Source organism: Mandrillus leucophaeus, unplaced genomic scaffold (genome assembly GCF_000951045.1).
Source record: "Mandrillus leucophaeus isolate KB7577 unplaced genomic scaffold, Mleu.le_1.0 Scaffold264, whole genome shotgun sequence".
Lineage (NCBI taxonomy): Eukaryota > Metazoa > Chordata > Mammalia > Primates > Cercopithecidae > Mandrillus > Mandrillus leucophaeus.
Genome location: NW_012102743.1, coordinates 2092283 through 2104940, shown reverse-complemented (window position 1 = coordinate 2104940; position 12658 = coordinate 2092283). Strand labels below are relative to the sequence as shown.

The window sequence follows — 12658 nt, the reverse complement described above, 5'->3', positions numbered from 1 at the left end:
GCCTCCCCAGTTCAAGTGAGTCTTATGCCTCAGCCTCCCAAGTAGCTGGGATTACAGGCATGCACCACCACGCCCAGCTATTTTTTGTATTTTTAGTAGAGATGGTATTTCGCCATGTTGACCAGGCTGGTCTCCAACTCCTGACCTCAGGTGATCCTCCCACCTTGGCCTCCCAAAGTGCTGGGATTATAGATGTGAGCCACTGCGTCTGGCCTATGTTTAACCTTTTGGGAATCACCAAGTTATTTTCCACAGAGTCTGCAGCGTTTTACATTTCCACAAGCAGTTTGGAAGGGTCCCAATTTTTCTACGTTCTGGCCAACATTTGTTATTTTTGGTCTTTTTGGTAATAGTCACCCTAGTGGTTGTGAAGTGGTATCTATTGTGGTTTTGGTTTGCACTTTCCTAATGAATAATGATGCTGAGCATTTCTTCATGTGTTTGTTGGTCATTTGTATTTCTATGATACATGTAGAAATGTCCATGTTTTTGTCCACTTTTGAGTTGTTTGTTTGTTTTTTTTTTGGTTGAGTTGTAGGAACTTTTTTAGAAATTCAGAATTCATATCTTAATAGATATGATTTGTAAATATTTTCTCACATTCTGTGGGTTGTCTTTTTACTTTCTTGATAGTGTCCTTTGATGCACAAAACATTGGCATTTTGAAAAAGTCCAGTTTTACTTTTTTGTTGATAATCTTACGTTCATACATCATTTTCCTGTTTTTCTTTAGTTTTTGTCCGTTGTTCCCTTTAGCTAATTGACTATATAAAGATAATTCATTTAATGTTTTTGACTAGTAATTCCAATATCTGGGCTTTCTCAGATACGGTTTCTGATAATTCTTTTTTTTTTTTCCTCGTGTAAATGGGCCATACTTTGCTGTTTCTTTGAGTGCTTTGTAATTTTTTGTTGTAGTCAGAACCTTCTGAGTATTGTAATGTGGTACCTCTAGAAATCTTATTCTCTCACTCAGGGAGATTTTGCTTGTTTCCAGCTGCAGCCATCCATTTGTGACATTTTCAAACTGTTTGTACAAAAGCTTTGAACCCTCTCCCCACTCTTATCCTTCCAAAAAAGAGTTCTGTCTCTTTAAATCTTACTGTAGATCCTGTTTCGGCTTTTTCCCCTTAAATCTTCTGGTGGCTGCTGCTTGGAGAAGCAGCTGCAGTCTCAGAAGGGTGAAACCCAGGCAGGAGTCTATTCTGGTCCCTTAGGTAACTGCTAGACCAACCAAAATGCACAATTTTGGGAAGAAAAGGTCCCTCCTGTCCGCCCTGGCACCAGCCAGCTGCTTCCAGCACAGGTACCACTTTTCCCCACAGCTGTGTCAGGGCTGAGGATGGAGGGGATGGTAGCTGGTTCATGTAGGCCACTGTCTTACCAGAGATCAGTCTCTCTGTAAATACCCTGTTCGGTCCCATAGTTCTGAAATACTTGATTCCAATCACACTTTCTAGTTCAGTGGTTGCTTTGGTGGAGGGACTGATCCCTAGAGCTTCCTACTCTGCCATTTGGCATGAAATTATTGGTCCTCATGTTGATTCTGGTTTCTTTTTCTGATACTGCTTTTTTTTTGAGTTATATTTTCGTGCTTTAATAATACAGTCTACTTCAGAATAATACTTTATTCTCGTAAAATATGTAGGAACTTTGCTCTTATCTCCCCCCACCCCATATATTACATTTAAGTATGTTATAAACCCAACAAAATGGCTGGATGCGGTGGCTCATGCCTGTAATCCTAGCACTTTGGGAGGCCAAGGTGGGCAGATCACCTGAGCTCAGGAGTTTAAGACCAGACTGGCCAGCATGGCAAAACCTTGTCTCTACTAAAAATGCAAAAATTAGCCAAGTGTGGTGGGCATCTGTAATCCCAACTACTCAGGAGGCTGAGGCAGGGAGAATCACTTGAACCCGGGAGGCGGAGGTTGCGGTGAACCGAGATCACGCCATCACACTCCAGCCTGGGCAACAGAGCAAGACTCCGTCTAAATAAAAAAAACCACAAAACCAACAAAACGTGTTGTAATTATTTTATACAACCATTATCTTTTTTAAAAGTTGGCAAAGAAATGAGAAAAACATTTATTTATTGTATTCGCCTACTTACCATTTCTGTTCTTTATTTTTTCCAGTGAATTTGATGTTGCTTTCCTTCCTCTTAAGGGGCTTTCTTTGTTACTTACCATAAGGCAGGTTGCTAGCATAAAGTTCTCTCAGTCTTTGTTTTTCTGGAAATGTCTTCATTTCACATTCATTTTTGAGGATTAACGCTACCTAGAGAATCTGTTGACAGTTTCTCTCTGTACTTTAAATGTCATTCCATTGCTTCTGTCTCCATTGTTTCTCATAAGTGATCTATTAATTTGTGGTGTTGTTTTCATGTCTGATGAGTAATTTTTGTCTTGCTGTCTTCATGATCTTCCCTTTGCCTTTCACGCTCAAGAGCTTATATATATGTGTGTTATTTCTTTGTTTATCCTACTTGAGGGTAATTAAACTTGAGTAAATTTGCAGTTTTCTATTGGATTTGGTAAGTTTTTGCCCATTATTTTTACAGGTGGAATTCTCTTCTTCATGGAATTCCCATTACATGTATGTTCTTAATATTTTATCTGTCCCATAGGTCTCCAAGCTTCTTTTAATTTTTGTTTAATTTAATTTAATTTTTTTTGAGACCAAAGTCTTGCTGTTGTCGCCCAGGCTGGAGTGCAGTGGCGCGATCTCAGCTCACTACAACCTCCACCTCCCGGGTTCAAGTGATTTTCCTGTCTTAGCCTCCTGAGTAGCTCAGGGGATTATAGGCGCCTGCCACCATGCCTGGCTAATTTTTGTATTTTTAGTAGAGACAGGGTTTCACCGTGTTGGCCAGGCTGGTATCGAACTCCTGACCTCAGGTGATCTGCCCACCTCGGTCTCCCAAAGTGCTGGGATTACAGGCGTGAGCCACTGCTCCCAGCCTTTAATTAAAAAAAAATTTTTTTTTTGTTGAGTTGTTTATACCATTATTTCCTGTAATTCTCTATACCCCTGACTTCCTCTTATTCTATAAAAATGTTTACAATAGATCCTTGAAGTCTTTGCTAAATCTGAAGTCTGAGAAGACATTTTAAGGTGCGTGGGTGTGTGTTTCACATGTTGAATGTGGGTCCCTCTTTCTTTGCATGTCTTGTAATATTTTATTTACTTACTGGACATTTAAGACAACACTATAGAAATCTAGATTTGGATCTCCCTACCTTTTGCCAGGTGGTTATTGCTTTGTTTTGTAATTCATCTGGCTGAATCTGTGAAATCTCTTTTGTATTGTGCAGCTGCTGATTTCTGTCATTTATTCTGCCTAGTTTTAATTTATAAGACTTGTTTCTTATTTTGTTTCTTCTGTGGCAGCATAGCTTAGTATTCAGCCAAAGATTGATAGGTTGTAGTGTCCAAATACCTTTGGCCAGTAAGGCTGTGCTCAAGTGTGCCCTGGCTTTTATTTTCTGTTGTGTTTTCTCAGGTCTCTTTTGCATAGGCATGGAGGCTTAGTTGACTGAGGATGTAGTAATGGCTTGGGCTCCCTCTGGTCTTTGCTGGACACGTGCACAGCCTCTGGTCAAGGTGGGATTTGTGGAGTGTTTACCAGGCCCACTGTGCTTCTCTCACTACATGTAATTCCGTGTTAAATCCCTGGTGTTTCTAGTGCTTTGCTTGCCCCAGACAGAATTGTGACCTCAAGTAGCAGACCTTGTTTGTTTCCCATTGAAATCACCACTTTAAACTGGAAACTCTCCGTCAATTGAGTCCCATCTGGAGATAACAGTGAATCTGCTGGTTTTCCCTGCTTACCTCACCCTCGTTAAATTACAGTTTTGTCTAGCTTTATAGTTGCCTTTCAGGAAGGGGATTTATCGTCTTCCTCCTTCTGCCGTGCTAGAAGTGAATCTCCAAATTAGAATGTTAGAATATACTATTTTTTTGTCTTAATTAATGCTAAATTTGCTGTCAGTTTTTTTCCTGTGACAGAGATTTTAAACTAGAAATTTTAGTTGCCTTCATTTCATTGTGAATGCTTTAAAAAATAAGAGTATTTGTCAAGTTTTGTTACTGTTGAGATTAAGAGATTTGGCTGTGGATTCCAGTATAGCTAGTGCCTCATCTGTAAAATAGCCACAGTAATAGTTCTACCACACGAGTTTTTGGTAAAGAGTAAATGAATTAATTAAAGCACTTAAAATACTGTCTCATAAAAGTAAGTACTAGATAAATACCTGCTTTCATGTATGTTTATGTATTTATCATTTTCTTCCTAAAAATTTGGCTTCAATTTGTAATTCCTTGGCAATTAAATTTCTAAACTCTTGGAAATACATCACATTGGTAGCTTTCCTTATCTGCCTATGAAGTGACATTAAATTGTTTCCTAAGTAGTATTACATTTGAATATTTGAATGTTTACCCATTTTTCATGTATCTATGAAATTTGCTGCACTGTAGGTGGTGAGCTTCATTTTCTCCAAATTGGAGGAACCTGTGATGATATTGATGAAGCTGATATACTAGTGGATGGATCTCTTTCTAAAGGAATAGAACCATCTTCAGAAGGTTCCAAGCCTTTATCAAATCCTTCAAGTCCCGGCATTTCAGGTATGATACTAATTTTTTAAATGATTTAAAAAAAATGATTAGGTATTATTTGTCTTTTTTCTAGTTGTCGGAAGATGTAAACATATTAAAGTAAGGAGTGATTCTCAACCTGTGTGGTATGTTACTCAATATTTGTGAAGTCATCTAAGAGGTTAAAACAAACATTTCAGCCGTTAATGAGCTTTTAGTCTAATTAGAGGAGGGAAAAATCATATAAAAGAGAATTCATTAAGTAAGTATAAAATTAGTAGACTGGCTCATTTATTAATATTACTACTGGAATTGAAAAGCTGAAAAAAATGCTGTCACTGAGTATATATTTAGGTGGTATATTCACACATATGTTGTCCCATCCTGAATCTCTAGATAGATTTGTTTATATTTGTTTGTTGTTTTTGCCTTTTTTCCCCCATCCTTGTCCCACATTGCCCTCCAGAGCTAATTTTTCAAAAGAAGTTTTGCTAGCATGTTACTCCCTGCCGAAAAATCATTATTTGCCTTGTAGACTTTTATGAAATCATTGTAGTCTGCTTCTCAATCTCCAGTTACTTGAATTAACCAAGATGTCTTGGTTAAGTATACAACTTGGTATAAAAAGCTAAAATACTGAATATTCTCATATTTTATAGGTTATTGGTTAAATGGAGAAAGATTTTTATATAAAGTACAGAAAACTACTTTTTAGTAGAGGAAAGATGAATTTTGTAATGAAGAAATAATGTAAAGAAAGGAGATTGACATGCTGTTAATATTTACAAACTAATCAGATTTAAAAGGGTCTAGACTTTGAGAAAAAGATGTAATTTGAATTAAACTTGTAATAATTTTATAAAACTTGCCATCATTTTTTTCTTTGTGAAAATATTCTAAACCTACCAGATTTTATATTTTAGTATTTCATTACTTTTTAAAAATGGGAACAACAGCTTCTCAGCATTTTTTAATGTTATACATTTCACTGATATGAATACATGCATAGCATTTGTAAAGAAACCTAATCAGTATGAAGCACGTTATTACTTTTATAATACTAGCATGTACACAAGATTTTCTTAACTGCCACAGAAATAGAAAAAACACAATTTAATTTTTCAGTTTGTAAGTATTTATTTATCATATAGCTTTTGACTGTTTTAGTTTTTTATTCATTATAAAAGGGCATATGTTATGTACTTGCTGATGTCTAGCATTTATTTTGTAAAAAACAGGGTCTAAAAGTGAATTTTGGTCTGATGTACATTGGCTTGCACTTTAGTACCACTACTTTTCTTGCCGTCCTTATTAGGGCTAAAGTTCAGTAAGACCTTTTCTGACGGGTTTGGGTTTCTTCAATAGTGAGTATTGTCTCTAATTTTAAATATTTAAGTTAGAATTTTCTTCTTTGCTATTATTTAGCCAGAGTTAGTTATCTTAGTTATATGTAGATACCTGAGTCCACTTTATTAACTTTCAGAATATTTGGCAAGTGTTGCAATAGAAAACATAACCGTTAATTAAAACTTCATTGTCTTCTTTTTTTTTTTTTTAAAACACCTATTTCAAATACTACTCTCACTAATTTTAAGGAGTTGATTTATTGGTGGACCAGCCATTCACCCTCGAAATCTTGACATCTCTAGTGGAGCTAACCCGCTTTGAGACTTTGACTCCAAGGTTTTCAGCGACTGTTCCTCCATGCTGGGTAGAAGTTCAACAAGAACAGCAGCAAAGGAGGCACCCTCAACATTTGCATCAGCAACACCATGGTGATGCTGCTCAGCATACTCGAACTTGGAAACTACAGACCGACAGGTAAAAGATTTTCCGAAGATGTTTAATTTTAAGTTAATGTTATATATTTGTTAGAGACAATGTAGAATTCCTAGGTTTATTACTGTTTATCTTTTTTTTTTTTTTTTTTTTTTTTTTTTGAGACAGTCTCATTCTGTCACCCAGGCTGGAGTGCAGTGGCACGATCTCGGCTCACTGCAACCACTGCCTCCTGGGTTCAAGTGATTCTGCTGCCTCAGCCTCTCAAGTAGCTGGGATTACAGGTGTCTGCCACCACGTCTGGCTAATTTTTGTATTTTAGGTAGAGATGGAGTTTCACTCTGTTGGCCAGGCTGGTCTCGAACTCCTGATCTCAGGTGATCCACCCACCTTGGCCTCCCAAAGTGCTGGGATTATCGGCATGAGCCACCGTGCCTGACCTGTTTATCTTTTAAACTGTTTATCTTTTAGAGAGTTTAAAAGATAAACAGTAATATACCTAGGAATTCTGTGTTGTCTCTAACAAATATGTAAGCTAATTTTTGCATGTTGATGACTTTGTTCCTTCTGTTTGTCACACTGATTTTGGAAACTTATATTCTTATTCTGAATTTTAGGATAAAATAATGAGAGTAATTTACTACTGCAATTAGTTTGGTCACTTAGTTCACAGATTTATTTAACAAATACTCAAATGCTTGTTTTGTATTTAATAAAAGCAGGCACTGTTATAGTCACTAGTAATATGGGTCTCATGGAATTTACCTCCTAATGGCAATAGAAAGTAGACAGATACATATACCATGCCATATGGGCATAAAAGCTATGAAGACTGTTAAAACAGAGTATGGCAATCGAGTAGTTGTTGGATAGGTAATTGCATGTAAGTGTGAGAAAGTGAGAGAAAAAGAGAGACAGTGTGTATGATATTTTCAATATAAGGGGCCTAAGAAAGTCTTCCATGACAATAGCAATACAGAACCCTGAGGAGTATATTTTGTGAATTCTCGGAAGAGAAATATGACCATTGTTGTTGGAGTGCTGTGAATATAGAGAAGAGTGGTAGGGAGGGAGATCCAAAGAGGTAGCTGTGAGCTGGGGATGATCACTCATGCTTGTAATCCCAGCACTTTGGGAAGCCAAGGCAGGTAAATCACTTGAGGCCAGGAGTTTGAGACCAGCTTGGCCAACATGGTGAAACCCCATCTCTACTAAAAATGCAAAAAGTAGCTGGGTGTGGTGGTGTGCACCTGTAATCCCAACTACTTGGGAGGCTGAGGCAGAGAATTGCTTGATCCTGGGAGGTGGAGGCTGCAGTAAGCCAAGATTGCGCTCCACTGCTGTCCAGCCTGGGCTACAGAGAGAGACTCCATCACAAAAAGAAAAAAAGAGGTAGAGGGTACCTGGGAGCTGGATAATGAATGCCTTTATAAAAGGTCAGGCACAGTGGCTCATATCTGTAATCCTAGCATTTTGGGAGACTGACTCAGGAGGATCACTTGAGCCCAGGTGTTCAAGACCCACCTGGGCAATATAGGGAGACCTCGTATCTATAAATAAAATTTAGCTGGACATGGTGGTATGTGCCTGTGGTCCCAGATATTTGGGAAACTGAGGTAGGAGAATCACTTGAGCCCAGGCGGTCCAGGCTGTAGTGAGCCATGATTGTGCCACTGCACTCTGGCCTGGGTGACAGAGTAAGATGCCCATTTCAAAAAAAAAAAAAAGGCTCTCATGCTACGTGAGATGGGAAAGTGTTAGCAGGTTTGAATACAGGAGTGATGTGGTATGATTTATATTTTACAAAGATTACTTTGACTTCTGTATTTAGAATGATGGTTGTGGTGGTGGAGGGCAGTGATAGAATGGTTCTAGTTTGGTTGCTGTTGTGCTAATTCAGGAATGCTGATGGTAGCTTGGACCATTGTGGTAGTGATGGAGGTAGTGAAAAGGGTGGTTAGATTCTGGATATAATTTGGAGGTACAAGGAATAGAATTTGCTGATGTATTGAACACACTGTGTGAGAGAGGAGAATAAAGGATGGCTTTCAGGTTTTGGCCTGAGTTCACTGGAAAATGAAGTTTCTGTTTACTGAGATTTGAGAGTGGGTTTTTCATAATGAGTTTGAGATGTTTAGTAGACTTTTGGATGTGAGCCTTACATTTAGTGGAGGAGTTTGGAGATTTTCATTTTCCAGCATATATATAGCATTTAAAACCCAAGAATGAATATATATAAGAAATGCAAGAAATTGTTGTTTTAAAATGAAGATTCTGGGACCCTATTCATAGATCTAGGGTGGGTACCAGGAATTTGCAGGATATTCACATTAAATCGTTCACACTTTGAGGAATAAGAGTTTATTGGTATGTGCGAGTCTCAAGGCAGGTGTAGATTTCTAAAGTAAGATCATTCATTGCCCTATGTTTAACCTTCTCCTTTGGGAGCTATTTTCTCTCTTGATCCCATTGAGAAACACTAAATTTTATTGGAAACTGCAAAGCAAAAAGTAGAAAGGTGACCTTAATGATTATATGGTTGTGGCTGAAGTAAGATATTTGCTTTATTTAGCATTTTTCCCCTTATTTGACAGCAACAGCTGGGATGAACATGTATTTGAATTAGTGCTACCTAAAGCTTGTATGGTTGGACATGTGGACTTCAAATTCGTTTTGAACTCAAACATCACCAATATTCCACAGATACAAGTGACACTGCTGAAAAATAAAGCTCCAGGATTAGGGAAAGTCAATGGTAAGAATGGATCAAAATTTCTTGTTGAAGATTTTATTTTGTGGTTGATTTCTGAAACTAATTTTCAACTTGGCTAAGTTTTGTGTCCCTTTCTGCCTGTTATTGCCATTTGCCTGCTCTACTTTTTGTGATTTTATTTAGAAAAGTAATTCAGAGAACATTTCAAAACTTTTCAGTAACCCAGTAATGTTCAGAATTGCATAAACTTGAATCATATAATTATGCTTTTTTGGAAGTGGGATTAGTTCCTGTGTAAATTAGTTTGACTTTTAGCATTACTAGCTTTATGTATTTCTTTTCTTAGGAGAAGACTTGAATGTGAATAGAACTGTTATGGAAGTTACTTTCAAGGTTATTAGTGAAGCCAGCCTTTCATGTAATGCTAAAAATACGCTCATTTTTATTTAGCTTTCTTACAAGTTCAGAATTTGTTGTACTGAGTTATTAAAGTAGATTATACACATTTAGTATGGTTAGAAACTAGCTGTTACTACTCACTGTTTTCTCCTTAATAAGTTAGTTTAAGGGACTGGGGATAATTTCACGGTAAAATGGCAACTTAACTCCAGTTTGAAACATTGAAACTTGAAAATTTTCTTTTTTGAAAAAGTACGCATACATCTGGCACTATCTGTGGGTTTCACATCCCAGCAGTCTACCAACCTCAGAAACAACCAATCATGGATTGAAAATATTATTTTGGGTGGGGGTGGGAAATAAAAAATCAATACAATAAGAAAATATACAAATAAAAGGTAATATTAGACCACATATGGTGGCTCATGCCTCTAATCCCAGCATTTTGAGAGGCCAAGGCAGGAGGATCACTTTAGCCCAGGAATTTGAGACCAGCCTGGGCCGTGTAGCAAGACCACATGGCTGCAAAAATTAAAAAAAAAAATTAGCTGGGTGTGGTGGTGCGCACCTGTGGCACTACTCAGGTGGCAGTACTCATGAGGCTGAGGCAGGAGGATCACTTGAGCCCAGGATTTGGAGGTTACAGTCAGCTATGACTGCACCACTGCACTCCAGCCTAGGTGACAGAGTGAGACTCTGTCTGAAATAAATAAATAGTATTTGCATGGCATTCACATTTTATTAGGTTTTATTAGTAAACTACAGATGATTGAAAGTATACAGGAGGATATGAATAAGATTGTATACAAATATTATGCCATTTTGTATAAGGGACTCGAACATCTGTGGATTTTGGCATCTGGGAGGGTCCTGGAACTAATTCCCTACAAATACCGAGGGGTGGATGACTGTATGTGTGTCTGTGTATTTATGTGAGTTTGTGTGTATATGGGTGTGTTCGTATGTTTGCAATCTTTTGACAGATTTTGAATTAATTGGGTAGAGGACTCAGGATTTAGTAGTTTTAAAGCTCTGCAAGTGCTTATAGTATGCAGCCTAGGGTAAGAACTTTTAGTTAAGGTGCCAGCAGATTGTTTCTTTAGGCAAATATTTTGTTACCATTAAAAGAGAGAAGAATGTATAAAACAATTGAATCAAAATTTTCCTCCAACCATTTTAAAGCATCTGTGATGAAAATCACACAAGTTCCCAAGTTAACAGGAAATTTTAGATTTTTTAGGCACATAAATCATTGATATTAAAGAAAATTAAGTTTACTAATTTTTTATCCTCTAGAAACAGCAGTAGATAGGCAGATCACCTTTCCTTTGTCTCCAGCTCTTAACATTGAAGTGGAACAAAATGGGAAACCGTCCCTGGTTGATTTGAATGAAGAAATGCAGCACATGGATGTAGAGGAATCACAGTGTGAGTTAAATTATAGAGCTGTTGTCCATGACAGTAAAAGGAGTAGTGATCTGAATGCAACATGTCGGGCAAGATTTCCTTATGGCTTGCAAAAACTTGGTTTCAAGAACACAATTAAAAAATAACCTATAATTCTGCTTTGGCAATATGCTTTAACTTTCAGCTCATCTTTTGTGAACACAGCTGCGCTAATACTTGCATTCTTGGTTTTTAATATCTTGGGATTTGAAATCAAGTCGTGATTTATAATTTTTTGAAAATAAAGGTGAATTGTAAAATAATATGGGAATGGAAAACAATGTAACAAATAATTGATTATAGTTCCTTAGCATGACAATTCTTATTTTAACACATTCTAAGTATGGTAATTTTTGTGGTGGTATTATATGTAAATGGGATGATATTTGCTTATTAAATATTACATTTTAAATAAATGAATTTAAAAGAAAAATATGTATTTTTCTTTTTAGGTCTTAGATTATGTCCATTTTTGGAGGATCATAAAGAAGACATTCTATGTGGGCCAGTATGGCTTGCTAGTGGCCTTGATCTATCAGGGCATGCTGGGATGTTGACGTTAACAAGCCCCAAACTTGTTAAAGGTGAAGTAATGTATTTTACAAAAGCAGAATTAATAATACCACAGTTGTAAAAAAGATTAAAAAAACCTGATCTCAAAAAAATAAGATTGTTTTCTTTGGGACTTTCATTTGAAATTTCATCAGTTTGCTGGTAGCTGAGGTCATTTCCTGTCATAAGTAACTGTATGGTTATCTGATCCCACTTTTTGTGTCTTAGAGGTCTCAGTGCTTTTTGAAAAAACATTGAAGAAATGACTACAGGATGACGTAGTGTGATGTAACAGAGCTCTTTTGAGTAAGCAGACATTATGTTCTGCCATTTTTACCCTTCCTATCACATCAAAGTCTTATCTTTTCAGAGTTTTATTATATATTATTACAGTATCTTCCCTTAAAGGAGGTTTTTTTTGGCTTTTGTTTTTTTGAGATAGTCTCATTCTGTCACTCAGGCTGGAGTGTAGTGGCGCGATCTTTGCTTGCTGCAACCTCCGCCTCCCAGGTTCAAGTGATTCTCTTGCCTCAGCCTCCCAAGTAGCAGGGATTACACCCAGCTAATTTTTGTGTTTTTAGTAGAGACGGGGTTTCACCATGTTGGCCAAGCTGGTCTGGAACTCCTGACCTCAAGTCATCTGCCCACCTTGGCCTCCCAAAGTGTTGGGATTACAGGCATGAGCCACTGCAACTGGCCAAGAGAGGTTTTTGTTTTGTTTTTTTGAGACAGAGAGTCTCGCTCTGTCATCCAGGTTGGAGTGCAGTGCTGTGATCTCAGCTTGCTGCAACACCTGCCTCCCAGGCTCAAGCAGTTTTCGTGCCTCAGCCTCCTGAGTAGCTGGGCCTACAGGCGTGTGCCACAATGCCTGATTAATTTTTTGTAGTATCAGTGGAGATGGGGTTTCATCGTGTTGCCCAGCGTGGTCTCGAACTCTTGAGCTCAGCCAGTCTGCCTGCCTGGGTCCCCCAAAGTGTTAGGATTGCAGACGTGAGCCACTGCTCCAGGCCAAAAGAGGATTTTTATTAGAAGAGCTTTGACAGTATCATACAATGATTTGAGTGTGATAAACAAATGCAGATTATAATGAATGTTTTAAAATAATGGGCTACCATGTTGATAATAAATAGAAATATCAGTAGTAGGACGTTTTCGGCTTTTGTATCC

The 12658-nt window shown here is 37.6% G+C and overlaps 1 protein-coding gene across 1 annotated transcript in view; it reads left to right on the top strand.

Annotated features, from left to right (window-relative positions):
• Positions 1-12658, top strand: part of BIRC6 (baculoviral IAP repeat containing 6) — a 269615-nt gene that overhangs the window by 68209 nt on the left and 188748 nt on the right. Inside the window, exons 12-16 of the mRNA XM_011984254.1 lie at positions 4483-4632; positions 6198-6423; positions 8976-9136; positions 10832-10921; positions 11392-11523. Coding sequence (XP_011839644.1) covers positions 4483-4632; positions 6198-6423; positions 8976-9136; positions 10832-10921; positions 11392-11523 — 759 coding nt within the window. The remainder of the gene's footprint in view (positions 1-4482; positions 4633-6197; positions 6424-8975; positions 9137-10831; positions 10922-11391; positions 11524-12658) is intronic.